The sequence below is a fragment of the Coturnix japonica genome, chromosome 3, assembly GCF_001577835.2.
Source record: "Coturnix japonica isolate 7356 chromosome 3, Coturnix japonica 2.1, whole genome shotgun sequence".
NCBI classification, from domain to species: Eukaryota; Metazoa; Chordata; class Aves; order Galliformes; family Phasianidae; genus Coturnix; species Coturnix japonica.
Genome location: NC_029518.1, coordinates 33,909,311 through 33,925,183, shown reverse-complemented (window position 1 = coordinate 33,925,183; position 15,873 = coordinate 33,909,311). Strand labels below are relative to the sequence as shown.

At 41.3% G+C, this 15,873-nt stretch overlaps 1 protein-coding gene across 5 annotated transcripts; it reads left to right on the top strand.

The window, feature by feature from the left end:
- Positions 1-1,389: 1,389 nt before the first annotated feature.
- On the top strand, positions 1,390-15,676 carry LGALS8 (galectin 8). 5 transcript variants are annotated; one of them, XM_032443242.1, is made up of 10 exons: positions 1,390-1,476; positions 4,731-4,866; positions 7,376-7,464; positions 7,833-8,043; positions 8,659-8,775; positions 10,815-10,871; positions 10,952-10,978; positions 11,900-11,988; positions 13,852-14,017; positions 14,402-15,676. In XM_032443242.1, the coding sequence occupies exons 2-10, from the start codon at positions 4,825-4,827 to the stop codon at positions 14,549-14,551; spliced, it is 948 nt and encodes a 315-aa protein (XP_032299133.1). In that variant the 5' UTR covers positions 1,390-1,476; positions 4,731-4,824; the 3' UTR covers positions 14,552-15,676. The 5 variants fall into 5 exon arrangements, with proteins under 5 accessions (XP_032299133.1, XP_015713341.1, XP_015713342.1 ...); XM_015857855.2 differs by lacking the exon at positions 1,390-1,476 and adding an exon at positions 2,506-2,613; XM_015857856.2 differs by lacking the exons at positions 1,390-1,476; positions 10,815-10,871 and adding an exon at positions 2,506-2,613.
- Positions 15,677-15,873: the final 197 nt, after the last annotated feature.

The window sequence follows — 15,873 nt, the reverse complement described above, 5'->3', positions numbered from 1 at the left end:
GTCAGCATGGCCCCAGGTGCTTGCTTGGAAGGAAGCAGTTGTACAGAGATCCTCATATTCTCTTCTTTCTGAAGCACTGTGGTATACTACAGAGCTACAACTTAAGTCTATGCAGCTCCTGGTACAAGGGGCCTTATATTTTTCAGTCTCAGACTGACTGCCTCCCGCAGTTCCAAGTCAAGATGTGAGCTAGTGAGAAAAAAAGTAAATTCTGCCTTAGGTAGTGTAAATTGTGGTAACACTGTTGACATGTGGCCACACATAGCCGATAATTATCAGGCACAGCAGAATTGTTTAAGCAAGGTCAGAGAAAGTGCATGACATTTATTGTAATTTAAAGATCTGTATGCTTCGGTAGGTTTTGCAGCATATTATGTTCTCCCATCCATGAAGGAAAAATGATTTGTTATTCATAACTAATTTTAATGCATCTCTTAAGTCTTAAATTTTGGGTCAGTATTGGGCGTATGAAATGAGGACTTGGGCTTGTTGCTTCTTGTGACAGAAGTGCATTTCCTGGCCCCTCGGCTCAGGTAGTCTTGTTTGCCTGGCTACAGTCAGTCACAGCCTTAGCTGGGTGGGGAGAGTATGGATCTACTGGGCAGGTAGGCCGAATATAGTGAGCAACAGGAATAATTTATTTGGTGAGGTGGACTCCACTTCATAAGCGTGTGTCTTGGCCAGTGGTGTGGGACTGAGTCCATCTTAGAAAGAACTGATGTAAGGAGAGGCTGATAGACATGAAAAAAGCTCCCCTGTGTCATCTGTTAGTGGTAGGAAGGAAATCAAAGAGCCAGGCAGACTTGCTAGTTTCTTGGGTCTCTGAATTTTACCTTTGTAAAATGATGATTCCTGATTTCAAAGACAGATAATTGGGGTAAAAAATTTAAGTCCTTTCAGGTGTATCTTTCAACTTCTTGAGAAGAATGCAGTACTGCATGAGATAGGTATGCAACTTTATGCCTCTACATAAAGGTGCTGCTTTTTTTTTTTTTTAAGAGTTTGTTTCAAAATTATGCAATACTCAGTTTGAGAATGCTTTTTGTCCTCTGCACATAACCAAAGGATCGTGTTTTTGATGGCATAGACGCATCTACGCCACTATAAGATTCTTAACAGGAAGAGCGGGGTTAAGAAGGAGAAATGGGCATCTGAATCCTTACAGTATCTGTGAGGTTTTTTTCTTTCATGTTTCATGCCCAATATATTTGAGTATCCCCCCTCGCCACTCAAAATTCAGATCATTCCTGTTTCTGTGAATATTTATTAGATATTGGTTTTGACCCAGATTCTCTGAAGCTGGGGAATCCATCTGCTCATAACTGCATGTGTAATTGCTTCTCTAATGGTTAGAAAGTACCTGCCATCTCGCGGTCAGAGGTGGTACTGCAGACCCCTCGTTTCTCTTGGAAATGGAGCAACACGGTGGGAATGAGCACATCTGCAGCTGCTGAGACCCAACGGGGAGATCCAAAGGTAACTGCAGTGAGCATGATGGTGTAGCTAAATGTGAAGGTGTAGCTGAAATAGTCTCGAGAAAGTAGCTTTGTTTCTCCAGCAAGCAAAAACCTGCTGGAATATGGGAAGCCTTGAGAAAAGAAGGCTGAGAGGGGATTTGATCCAGGTTTATAAATACCTGAGGTGTAGGGGTCATAGTGGTGAGGCTGGTCTCTTTTCAGTAGTGCGTAGGGACAGGACTAGGGGTAATGGGATGAAACTACAGCATAGGAAGTTCCGCACGAAACTTCCTTACAGTGAGGGTGACGGAGCACTGGAACAGGCTGCCCAGGGAGGTGGTGGAGTCTCCTTCTCTGGAGATATTCAAGACCCACCTGGACGCCGACCTGTGTGACATGGTGTAGGGAGCCTGCTTTGGCAGGGGGGTTGGACTCGATGATCTCTAGAGGTCCCTTCCAACCCCTACAATTCTGTGATTCTGTGAAGACAAACTGTGCTAGCTGTGTGCTAGTAACACGCAGTCCCAGCAATGGTGGTGTGCTTGGAAATTCAGAGGAATTATAGTTTTGAAGGCAAATGTTTGATTTAGGACTCCAGCTGTGCATATAAGGGAAGACTGTATGATTTTTTTTAGCACAACTGCCAGCAGTAAGTGGTGATGAAAGCAGCAATCAGAAGGAATCAGCATGGAGGTGGCAGTCTGTGAACTAGACAGCTGTACTGCAGTGCAAGGCAGCTCCAGCTGAAGCCCAAATAACTCACTGCCAAGGGCACATTAGCTTCGGGAGCTGAAAAAGGATTTATTCTGCGAATTCCACGAGCTGCCTATGACTCAGCATTCAAAGAAATGATCAGCACGTTAATCAAACTAGCCTGTAATGACAGGGCAGTGGGCCACGGAGTTGAGCGCTCTCAGACACAGGATTTTGGTACTGTGCAGTGCCGGGATTTGCCCTCCACGATCCCTTTGAGTCCCTCCAAGTGGGAATATTGCAGCCGGCTCCTCCACCACACCGCACACACCCCAGCGTCCCTGTGGGACACAGCGGCGCCCTGACGTCAGGGGCGGCCGTAGGACGGTGACGTGCTGGGCGGGGCGATGTGTGCGCGGGGCGGGCCGGGCCCCGCGGTGTCGGGAGGCGGCCGGGTGCTGAGGTGAGTGTCGGGCGGCCCGGGGGGAGTGAAAGTAGCGATAAAGCGTCTGTCCGTGAGGGGGGCAGTGGGGAGAGCGGCTGGGGTTTAAGGCTTTTACTAGCGACTAATCCGGTCCCGGTTGCTCCATGGCTCTGGTGTCGATGGCGTGTTGTTGTGCTTGTGCTTGTCCTCCTGAAAGACGTTTTCCGTGTGCCATAAAGTGCCGGTGCCATTGGCCTTTCTGTCTCCTTGTTCCTCACTGAACAGGCTTTAACTGCTTTGCAGTCTGTGAGATAACGGCCAAGTGTACATATATATCTACATCAATGCTAGACATATAGGCAGGTAAACTTGTCTTAGTGTTGCAGGCTTAGAATTTACCATTGCATTTCCAAGCAGCAGTTCTGTGATGGAAGATTACACAGGGCCTGGCAGTTCTGTGCCCATTGCCTGTTTGGCTAAATGGAGCCTGACTTGCAGCTTCTCCTCCTTGCTGTCACCTTTCCCATAAAACAGCCAAGCAAGTCACTTTGCTGTATTGCCGCCTAGTGTGCCAGCATTGACATCTTTAAGAGTTCAGCTGCATGGCACTAAATTGTGGCTGTGGTTCAGTTCTTTGCTCTCGTTCTGGAAGATCTATGCCAAGGAAAGCACAGTGAGCAGGCTGTTGTGCACCAGATTTTAGATCTGGGAGTTGTTTCTTTGGTTTGCTTTTGGGCTTGCCAGTTATACACAGAATTACTTCTTGTTTTGCCTTGAGATCCTTATTTTAAAACTGAAAGTAATGGGATTTTCCTGTTTTATCACATTCCTGCTGTGAATTCGTAGTAATATCCTCTGAGAAGATGAAAGGTGCAAAACAGGTGAACAGTGTACGACAACTATGTTCCCTAACATGTGTTCTAGACACTGGTCCTGAGCAGGAGAGTTAATGCCCTTCTGGCCCAAATCTCCCCAAAGATAAACCAGATGTTGCAATGGGTCACACCACTGATGAGTCATTGCAGAGGGTCACGGGCTATTTCTTTATTTAGTGCTTAGCAGTTTCACACAGTAAAACTTATTCCTTTGTCTTTTTCTCTGCCTGTGCTCACCACAGAGTTCACTTGTTATCTTAAGGTGCTTCTCCAGAATGAGCATGAAAGAACAACCCAGCAGTTTTGAGGTTGGCTTGTGAGCTTTGGTGGCTTTCTTAGAAGGTGTGCTAAAGGAATGACAGTATAGCTGGATATTCTCACAAGCTATTTTTTCTTTTTTTACTAGTTCTTTGTATTTAATGCAAGTTTTGCAGAGTTCTGTAGTTATTTGTGGATTTCAGGAATTGCGTGTGTTGGGGGAAGAAAAGCCCTTTGCTTCCTACTGTGTCTTTGGCCAGTATCCCTTAGCTTCATGTGGGATAAAGCTGAAGAAAAGTAGTTCAGCCCCTAGCACTTACTGCCAGGTTACACAGCTCTGGAAATGAAAATGGCTATTTATTTTGGAAAAACATTTCTGTACCATATCTCTTTTCATGGGCTGCAGGTAGGGGTCAGCTGCAAATGGAGAGTAATTAAGGCCCAGATGAGGGTTATTTGTGTTGCCCCATGCAGTAGTGATTTTTATACAGGGTTCTGTTTCAGTATACACAATGTCAGGAAGCAGCTGGTAAAAAGCTGTGTACCTTGTGTGCAGTATCGCTTGCTAGAATAGCACGATACTTCTTCAGTGGGTTTTGGCTTCTTCTCCCAGGCAATAAACAGGACCTGAGAAAATGGCCACAAGTTGTGCTAGAAGAGGTTTAGATTAAACATAAGGAAAAACTTTTTCTCTCAAAGAGTGGTCAGGCACTGGAATGGCTGCCCAGGGAGGTGGTGGAGTTGCTGTCCCTGGCAGTGTTCAAGAGGCATCTGGATGAGGAGCTACAAGATATGGTTTAGTAGCTTGTTGTAGCAATGGTGATGGGAGGATAGTTGGACTAGGTGATCTTGCAGGTCCTTTCCAACCTTGTGATTCAGTGATGCTTAAACCAAGCATTTAGCTTTGATGTTTCAAAACATGATCAAATTTCTTGGAAATATATTTAAAGTTATACTTTGAAGAGTTTAACTTCATGTAGTTCTACTTTTGTTTTTCTGATTAAAACTTTTGGCTTTTCAAAGGGTCCACGCTTTGGAGCAGCCAGATCAGTGAACATCTGAATACGCTCTAAGAGTTGTCACACAGGACTGGCTGACTTGAACTGGAGGAGGGAAGATGATGTCCTTGGATGGACTGCAGAAGAATATCAGTAACCCGGTAACTCTTATGTCAACAACTCCTCCCCCAGGAAATGGAACTTTGCTCTTTAATGTCAGAAATTAGCAGGGCATTCCTATGGCTCAGAGTGTTACTGAGAGCTCTTGATGTTGCTTGGGTGTGTGAGGAAAATCCTCATAGGTGGCTGTAGTATTTCTCTACTTGTACTCTGCAGCAGTGGCCTTGCACTGGCATGAGAAATGGGCTGGAGCTCTACTTCTCATTGTTCTTTAAAAACAGTTCTTTTGAGCCTTCAGGAGATGGTTATTTGTCATACTTCTAGCACAGAATATTAAAAAAAAAGCAACACCACTAGGTCTGTATAGAATCTCTGTGGAATAAACAGTGCTACGTAACTGTACAGGACTTCCTTTTCTCTTGTAGTTCTGCACTGATACAGTCCAGTGCCCTCAAGTGCATCTGACTGTTCAGTTCCACTGCTTGTTTGTTGCTTGTGAAATGGATAGACTAATAGATGATGGGGAAATGGCTTTAGGTTTCTTCACAAGAATCCATCTGGGGGAAGAAGGAAGGATGTGTGGAGATGGAAATAGAGCTGTAAGGACTGAATTGCAAAAGGGAGATGTGAAGAGGATCAGTAAATGTACAGGTGACATTGTCTGTGTAAGGAGAAGAGGAGGAGTTCAGCAAAACTGGTTGACTGTAAGTGGTCTGGTGAATATGGTGGGTGACAAAACCAAGCTGGAGAACATAAAGGAGTATTATTGGGGCTTAGGCATCAAGAGCCTGGGGGAGAATAAGAGCAATTATTTGGAGACAGAGGTGTGAAAAGTTGTTCCAGGCTCCAGACAAAGTCTGCAAATTGGTCTTTGAGGCCTTTCAAACTGAGTTAGTGTTGGCTAGTTGGCTTCATGGGGAACTTCTGGAGGTTTGTGAGAGAGTTGGGATGGAATCAAGTAGTGGCACAAGCATTATTCTTAATAGATGAGTTAAAATTAGCACAGCTCTTGAGACGTGAAGAAATGACAAGCACATTCTGTAATGATGGTCATTAGGTCTGTAGTATTACGCCCAGGAAATGCTCTATTATGGCCATGCAGATTCCATGACTGAGCTTCTGGACAAGAGATGGCTGACTTTTTTCTCTATTAAATGTATCCTTGCTACAGTGTTAAATAACAGTGTATACAGTGTATAACAGTGTACACAGTATACAGTGTATAACAGTGTATACAGTGTATAAATAACTTTGACCCACTGGAGTATTCAAATCCCAGTGTTCCTGGGCTGTGTCTGTGTGTTTCTTATTGGTTCATCTCTGGAGACCGAACCAGTAACTTATACCCTGCTGTGATTCTCAAAGCTACTGCCCCTCAGGAGCAAGCAGTGTGTTTAAACTGCATGATGTGCAGAAAATATGCAGAATGTATTCTTTCTTACGTATTATTATTTGGATGAAATTGAGTGTCTTTTGTACAGCTTGTAGACTATGGAACTAAGCTCCTACACTACTGCTAGTAAGTAAATTGATTCAATCAGTTTATTTGTTATTTCACTTATACTGCCTAATTTTATGTTCTCATCCTCCTCTACTGCAGTTGGCTAAGCCAGTAAAATCCACAAGTCTTTAAACAGTTTGGTCAGTTTCAAGCTTATACTTGTGAAGTAGGTCTGTATTATCTCTAATGTAAAAGGTGACTGCAAAGAAAGGTGCAATATGTGGGTAGCTGAGAAGGGAAGGAAAGGGAGAAGATGGAAATGAACAACGCTCTGGATTTAGGAGATTTTTTTTTTGTCATTCCCATTCTGTGTAATCAGTGATAGAACTAGAGGGAATGGTTTTAAGCTGCGCCAGGGGAGATTCAGGCTGGACATTAGGAAGTATTACTTCTCGGAAAGGGTAGTCAGGCATTGGAATGCACTGCCCAGGGAGGTGGTGGAGTCACCAACCATGGGAGTATTCAAGAAACGTTTGGATGTTGTGTTGAGGGATATGATTTAGCCAGGAAGTATTGGTAATGGCTGGACTGGATGATCTTCTAGGTCTTTTCCAACCCTGATAATTCTGTGATTCTGTGATACTCTCCACCAGAGTTGCTGCTTTTCCAATCACAGTTTTTCAAAAAAGAGCAAGCAAAGAGACAGCAGCTGTAGTCTAGTGTTAAAAAACTGGTGCAAGATGCCTCCTGCAACCAGCAGTAGTTAGTCCTTGACAATGACCTAATTTGAAGGGGAATTCTATATTAAAAGTGGAGCAGTAAAATATTGCCATTATTCTTTAGAGAGCTAGGCATGAAGACTGTAAATGTTTAGCTTTAATCTTATCTGAGAAGGCTGATCTTCAGTGATGAAAATCTTGGTTTTTCCTTCTCTTCGTGGCAGATATTTAATGCTTTACTAGTGTTTCATTTAAATGGAATACTAGTTGTCTTTCTTTTAATGTGCTAGAGCATCACTTAATTATCAAAAATATTGTTTAAAAAACTATATATTTATTTTGCCTCTGTCACAAATGGTTATTTCTGTCTTTTTTCCCTCCTTCTTCTAGGTCATTCCCTATGTCGGGACGATTCTTGGTGGCATTGTTCCTGGAGAGCTGATTGTGATACATGGGAATGTTCCTGATGATGCAGACAGGTAGTAACTACAGTATCACTTTGTGAATTAACATAAGGTGAACAAGCCTGTAATTAAGAAAATGTTTCCACGTGTCCTGTGATGGATGGCAGACAAAGACTTCATTTTTAGATGAAGCAATAGTGTCACAGAGGATACAACCTTAAGTGGTTTATGAAAGTTTTGTGATGAAAACTGGAGGATAAACTGGTTTTTTGCTTTCCATTGATCTTCTTCCATGGTTTTGCTTTGTCTGCTTTGGCATTATTTTTCTGTCATGTCATTCCACATGGCACATGCATATTTATCTGAAGAGGTTATCAGTTGAACTTGTATATGATTTCTTGACAGAATGAACTAAATGCGATTTGTTTTATTTTTATGTTTAGGTTCCAGGTGGATTTACAGTGTGGCAGCAGCATAAAGCCTCGAGCTGATGTGGCCTTTCATTTTAACCCTCGCTTCAAATGGTCTGGCTGCATTGTTTGCAACACCCTGGAGAGGGAAAAATGGGGCTGGGAAGAAATCACTTATGATATGCCTTTTGAAAAAGGAAAGCCATTTGAGATTGTCATCATGATTTTAAAGGATAAATTCCAGGTGAGTTTGGGTTAATTCTTGGTCCATTTGTTAGGCCAATAAAAGAGAGGGATTTAGCATACGCACAATATAATCAGAAGCCTTGGTTTCTTTGTTAACTAGGCATGGTTTAATTATAGAAAAGTTTAGGAGTTTTTTTAAAGAGATGCTAAGTAAATCACACCTCTCATTTTGCCTGATTCCCTTCAAGATTGCATGAGTAGGCAAGTAACTTTCTGCCACAACTAATGATTTTTCCACTCTTTTGTTTTCATCTGCAAAGGACAAACCATACTATCAACCTATTTTGTGAGTAGCATAGGACAGTCCTCGTGGTGGAAATGTGTAGTGCATTTTCTTGCTCTGTTAGACTGCTAGCAGAGCAATTAGGTTGGTGAAACCACAGTCATAAGTGATGAAGGGATAAAAACTAAAGGTGTGAAATAGAAATAAATAAAATATCCCTCACAGTAATGGAAAGAGAGACTGAATTGTGGATGAGCTGAACTTAGTTGCTTTGAAGTTTCCAGGACACTTTCTGCTTCTGTACCAAAGCACTGGAAACAGATACACACATATAATTTGATTCACAGACTGTTTAACATGATTTTTCCTATTTTTTCCCCATCTCTTTAGGTGTCTGTAAACAAGAAGCACTTGCTGCTCTACAATCACAGAATTAGCCTTGAAAGGATAGATACTCTTGGAATATATGGCAAAGTGCAGATCAAAAGTATAGAATTTGTTTCTAACGTAAGTTTTATAGACAGCTTACTCTTAAGTTTCCTTTTCTCCGTCTTGCTAAACTTTGGAGTAGGGTTTATGGTGAAGAGGTAATAAAAAAGCAGCTACTTAATCTATCTTCAGTAATAAGGATGTTCCACCTGCTCCTTCCTCTCAACTGCTAGCTCTATTGGAAAAAGAAAATGAACAGAGAGGATGTATAGAAAGTGTGATCCTTTGAGAGAGCAGAAAGGGGAGGTTGTAAATACCAGAGAGGTAAAGAAGACAAATGCCTTGTCCCTTCCTCCTTCATTCTTGCTGCCCATTGAGGCAGCCTGTATTTTGCTGCAGTATGCTTGGTCTGTTCTGCCCTGCCCTCACTGCATTGTGGGCGAAGCTTAGGTCTCCAGCTCCCAAGCACCAGGTCTATTTCAGGTCATCAGACTAATAACCTTCTCTAAAGGAAAGAGAAGATTTGGGCCTGGCCAAAACAAAGCCTGTGCTTTAAAGATAAGTCTGCTCACTGATCATTTGTAAGGTGTATGAACAGACTTTTTTTTATGAGCCCTGCCACTTGGCCTTGGGTATGTTACTGGGTAAATGATGCATCAAAGCTGTCTGAATCCCAGTCTTGAAGGGCCAGTTCTAAGAAGAGGCTGGGGACAAGCAGGTGCAGTATGTTGGTTTCTGTCCTAAGCACAAAGCAAGAGAGTTGCTTTAGTCTGGGGATACTGATTCCGTATCCTTTGAGGAAGGGGGGGGGAAGGAGGGGGGAAAGGATGATTGTTTCCTCTCTGTTTGCTTCTAGTGCGTGCTTTTCTGAGGCAGAATTGTGAGTACTTATCCTGAAATAAACTGGATACAATATGCTATGAATAGGCTGGAATTTTATCTGTGCATGCCTATGTTGTTTATATGATACACAGTGGGAAGGGACAGGGTTGTGTAAAGCTGATGGGAATCCCGAGCACACTCCCACCCCTCCACTCCCCATGCCATCTGTCTGTGTATCTGCCCTACTGATACTCCTACACCAGCCTGGAGAGCTGAGTATGTATCCTCAGATGCTAATGGATTAGGAGTACTCTGACTGTTAAATAAGAATTCAGACTGTAAAGAGGTAGTCCTTTGTTGTGGTTTAACCCAGCAAGCAGCTAAACACCATACAGTGGTTTGCTTGCCCCTTTGTCTCTCATTGGGGTGGGAGAGAGAATTGAAAAAACAAAAACAACCGAACAAAAAAATTAAGTAGAACTCTGGTTGAGATAAAGCCTGTTTACTAAGAACAGGAAGAGGAAAAAATATAATGGTAATTATATTTTTTATATATATTATATAAAAAATATAAAATATAATGTATATTTTATACAAAACAAGATGCAGAAGCAATTGCTCACCACCAATGCCTCCAGCCACACCCTAATCAGCTGTTGCCAGCCCAGTCAACTCCTCGTTCATTTTGTAAGTTTTTTGGTTGGTTGGTTTTGCTTTTTTTTTTTTTTTTTATTATTAGGAAAGACTAGGAAATATACCTGGTAGTGCTTTTTTTGTTTTGCTATTTTTTTTTTTTTTTTTTTTTTCCGTGATATCGTATGATATGGGTCATCTCTTTGGCCAGTTTAGGTCAGCTGTCTTGGTTCTGTCACCTCTCAACTCCTTGTCCCCTCCCAGCCCCCTCGCTGGCAGGACAGTAGGAGAAGCTGAGGAACAGAAACATCCTTGGCTCTGTGCAGCTCTGCTCTATTGGAGAAAGAAACATTAGTGTGTTATCAGCATTGTTTTTCTCCTAAAGCCAAATTGTAGCATCATGCTATGAAAGAAAAATCAGCTCTGCCCAGCTGGAGCCAGGATATGTTTGAAAATCTTGATTTGGCTTCAGCAATTGATTTTCAAGACTTTTCCTTTTCATAGGGGTTTTTAGTGGGGTTTGGCAGTATTTTTCTGTTCCATAACCTCTAATGCTACATTAACAATTCAACCTTCAAAGCATCACAGAGCCATTATGTTTCTAAAACACCTTTATGTTCTATGGTGTTAGCAATGATCTGTAAATATCTCTTTTTCTGCAGTCTGTACAAGGCGCTCAGCCATCATCTGTAGGAGTAACAAAGATAAACACAGAAAATGTACGTATGTTGTTAAAAGACTGAATGAGTCTCCCTATTGTCTGATAAGCTTCTTAATGTTGTTTTTTTTCCTTTTGTAGGGGGAAATTCCAGATGGTTTGCAATTTGTAAGTATCTCATTTATATTTAGGCTTGTGAAAAGTAAAAAATGAACAAAACCCTTAATTGTTCAAGAAAATAAAAACACAAGCACAGAACATGGGAACTAAGAATCAACAGGGAAATGATCATTGGTGTGATTTTAGAGAGAGCAATCTACTTTGTTGGTACTGGTAAATGTGAATCTATTTGGTAAATCACACAGAAAGCCCAAAGGGTGAACATGGTATTCATAGCCCTAAAGAGAGGAATAAACAGTAGAGTGCCTTAAAAGGAAGGACCAGGTCATATCAAAACCTTTGTTCAAATGAGCATGCTCAGTTTTCTTCACATTAGGGATTATTTGCAGGACAAACTTGTGCTTAAAAACATTCTGAAGTCCTATTAAGCCAGATGAACTTATGTTAATATGTGTATATCAGGACTTCTCTGGCTACATATCCCTTCTAGTGACTGATCTGTGCTTGGATATACCTAGGGTGCCTGGATGCAAACATTGCAGCTTAGGGTTGGTTCTAACTAGCACCCAGCTGGCAAGGAGCAGGGGTGGAGTGAGTGCTCATCTTTTTGCAAAAATACTGTACAGAACAACAGCATCCAAGCTGGAGTAAATACCATGCTCAAATTGAAAAGGGATTGGAGGCCAGCAATAGATACAACTAGAACTATGGAGAAAGTGGACTTGCAAGGAGCGCTTTAGTTCCTTTGCCAGTTAACGGGGAAATGAAAGTAAGCATTGCTTTGTTTGCCTTTGTGTAACTTTGTCACTATAGTGTTAATTTCCTGGAATGACTCAATGGGAATAACTTCAGCTGTGAGTACAGTTGTGAAATTGTAGGCCAGACTTTTTCCAACTATAGTAAAGCACAGCTTGTTTGTTGAAAAAATGTAAGTCACAGTCACATTTTTCACTGGTGCTGTACTTCTAGGGAGTTCCTTATGTTGGGAAACTTGTTTCTGCGCTTCATCCAGGATGCACAGTTGCCATTAAAGGAGAAGTGAATAAAAACCCAAAGAGGTAAATCTTAGTGATTTTTCTGCTGTTAACTGACCTGCTCTCGAGAAGGAATAAGCTTTTCTATTGCCTTGGTTTATCCTTACTGACTTGCGATTTTGCATCTGGAATCATTTGAAACTACAATGCAGTTTTCTCAGGAACCTGCAGGATGCTGCTTTAGAAAAGACTTAAAGAACAGCTCCATTGAGAAAAGTGAAGGTAAAATCTGATTGTCTTACCTGCTAAACCTGCATCATTTGTGAGGTTTTGTGTGTGTTCTGGATTTCCGTTGTACAAGGCATGCGAGCACACATGCAGTACAAAAGCTGTCTGGCTTTTATTCTTAAGAGATCTGAGAGTGAGGAAAGTGGCAAAATTGGATGGAAAAATGAGATGAGTTGCTAACGTGCTTAAATGCTGCACATTACAAGATTTCTCTGAAACACCTGTTGACCTCGGGGATGACAGATGGAAGGTGCCTAGCTGACAACAGTTGATTATAAAAGCTGATAGGGAAGTATGAGCTATCATTTTGATAGCAAATCAGAAACAACAGATTGCAAATGTGTTTTTTTCCCAATGTAATTTAAAGAAAGAAAAGGGAGCACAAAGTGCTCAAAACGAATTTGAGGCAATGCCCATGCTTCAGCATGCCCTTCACTTTAAGGGTGGTTTGGGCTCTGTAGAAACATGCGTAAAAATGAAGCGTTTGGTGCAAATGACAAACATGCTTTTTTGTTTTATGTGTATGCATCCCACTTCTGCTTCCTCAGAACACCTGTCACCTTCCCTGCAGTTGTATGGCCCTAAGAATTCAACTTATTACTGGGATGCGTGATCTAGAGATTTTGTCTATGAAGTGTGAATGGACTTGGAATTGGACGGGAGGATGGATACTGACATAGCAGCATTTGTTCCTCTTTTGGCTTGAAAAGCTTATTAGCACATTTAAAATGCTGTTTTATATGTGTAAAGAGGCTATTGGGTGTTAAAGTGTTGTTGGGTTGTCTGTTCTTTGCATTTGTGCTTTAAACGTGTAGATTTTTATAGAATTTTTGGGTTATTTAATGCCTTTCACTGAAGTCACACAACCATGGGTGTTCCATGTTCTCCATGAATGAGTGGACTTCATAGCTCCAAAGTGGCAGTTGCTACATTTCATATCTATACTAAGTGGCTCAAAGCTTTCCTAAAGGAGGAAAATGACCTGACTGCTGGAGTTAATTTGGTGAGAGGAATATTCTTCAGATGTAGTTGAGGTCGTTGTGGCAGGTTGAAGCATTCCTATGACATTAGCTGTTTTTTCCCTCTATCCTTTCTTCTCCTGAGCAGTCCTTACCGGAGTCCTATGCCATGGAGATGATGTCAGGTTGCAGGAAGTTTGGTCAGCCTGGGCAGAGCTACTCTGTCCTACAGTTATGCTTTGTATGTGCACTTTCCCACTGATGTTGCACATGCAGAGAGTCCTCAAACATCTTCTTAGTCTAACCAGTTTGTTGGAAGTGCAAATAGAATGCCTTTAGGTGAAAGAAGGCTTCCTACTCTCCGTTGTACAAGTATAAGGAAAAGAGAAGGTGGAGCAAGTAGCACAGTATGTTTCTGCCTAGTGCTGTAGGGACAGCACTTGGCTCAGAACCTCCTTGCTGAGAGATAAGCAGAAAGCAGTGAGCAGTGAAGCAGACATAGCAGAGTTATGGTTACATTTGCTTCTCCAGCAAAAGTTGTGCCAAAGACAATTGCATGTTACTTGCTTGGTTGGTTCTTCAGAGGGATCACAGCCCCGGCTCCAGAGCAGGCCTGAGTATTGACTAAGGGCTTGGTAAACAGTGCTTCATGTTTATTAACTGCTGGTCTAATAAGCTCATTTTTAAAAATATCTTCCAGCTTTACAATAAACCTGAAATCAAGTGACTCAAAAGACATTGCATTACATCTGAATCCCCGACTGAAGAATAAAGTCTTTGTAAGAAATTCTTACCTTCATGACAGCTGGGGAGAAGAAGAAAAGGAAGTCACTAATTTCCCTTTCAGTCCAGGGATGTACTTTGAGGTAAGGTTAACTGAAATGCAGAGTCAGAGTTGTAGTTCTGCCAAAAGAACAGCAGCATTGGTATAAATGCCATGCTAATACAGATTGGAATAAAACTGCTATTCTTGCATTTCAAGAACGTTAGGATTTAATAGGGTTGTGAGAAGCTAGGATTTGAGTTTGTTCTAATGACAGCCATCTTCTCCTGTTCTATGTGATTGCAAGAATTTAGTGCGTGCTCAGGACAAAGTTTTAATTGAATGGTATTGACGTTTCACTTTTTTTTAAAATGTCTCTTTTGCATGAAAGTAATGTATCAGAATTAGTATCAGAAGCAGGGCTTGCCTAAGTTCATGGTAGACTGTCAAGTTGTTTTTCATGTCTTAACTGTTCTTTTTTTTTCAGCTCATCATTTTCTGTGATGCCCACCAGTTCAAAGTTGCTGTTAATGGTGTTCACACCCTGGAGTACAAACATCGTTTTAAACAACTTGAAAAGATCAACATACTGGAAGTCACAGGAGATGTTCAATTATTAGATGTGAGGAGCTGGTAGTTCTTTTCAGCCAGTACTAAATGAATTAAACCTATTCTTATGACAGTTCTTCTGTCAAGTACAAACTGGTAACAACTCATGCTGAGCCTGCCTATATCTATCCAGGCTTCTGTGTCAGTCTGAGTTAAGCGTGTACCAGAACTGTTGTGAGATTAAATCCTCCACTAGTTTCCAGTATCCTGGCAAGCTAAATGTCTGCTCAGATAAATCACCTGCATTACTGAACCTAGCAATATGGAAATGGTGCATCGTACTGTGTCTTAACAATTGTGCTCAGTATGATTAACTACTACTAGTCATTCCTTTTAACAGTGTATGTTCAAAAAGTGAAGTAGAAATTAGACTGAAATAGAATATGCAGATATGTCTGTCCTGAAAGGGTGATGGACCAGTCATAAAGTAACTATGAAATATATTCTGCTTCATTTATATTAGCGATTATAACCTTTTTTGCCATGACCGGTTTAAACAAAAAGCTGACTCATCAGTTCTCGTGGAAGGTAAGGAAGAATAATCAACTTCCTAGCCTGATGCTGCAATAGTACCTTCTCTGACTCTTCTAGGTATGTCATCTCCTGCTTGTGAGTAAGTAAGAGACTGAAATCAAACATAGAGCAGCATTTCCAGCTTTTAGTTTTCCAGTGTGAAACAAATGAAAATAATTTAGCTGGTTCTAATGCATGGACTTCGGAGTGTTTATTTGATCAGAAATGTCTCCCAGCTGTGCTGAGATTGCTCAGGGACAAAAGTAGATGTGTCTGATTTTCATTTAAAAATGTATGAACCTAGATACCCTGAGTTGAGACTCAGAGATTCTCATCAGTAGAACAGAGAACAAATCCTTTTGCAATCTTGTATTAAAATGCTAGTTAAAAAAAGCTGTTCCTACTCAATCAGTTTTCCTTACAACTGTCAGTCTTAATTTTTATTATATGCTTATTTTTAAAAAAATAAGTAAGTTGCTGCTGGCTGTCAGTGCTTGCCTGAGGGTTGTTGCTATTTATTTTAACAGCTACTGAAGGAGTGAAAGTTTTGAGAATAAAATGTACCTGAAAAGCTGTTTAAGATAAACTACCAGGTTAAGCATAAAAAAAAAGCATAAATAAAAATAATATTTATGAACTATGCTTTTCTCCAAATGTAGTTAAATAGTTATGATCCCTGTTTCACCTGTTTTGTGTCATTTTGCTTACTATCTTATCCATTTCTCCCTGACTCGAGGCCCATTTCCACTCTGAGTTACAGAGCTGTAGAGCAGTCACTGTGAGTAGGCCTGCACCTTGGCTGTGACACACACATGGCCTGACCTTCATGTGCTGTCC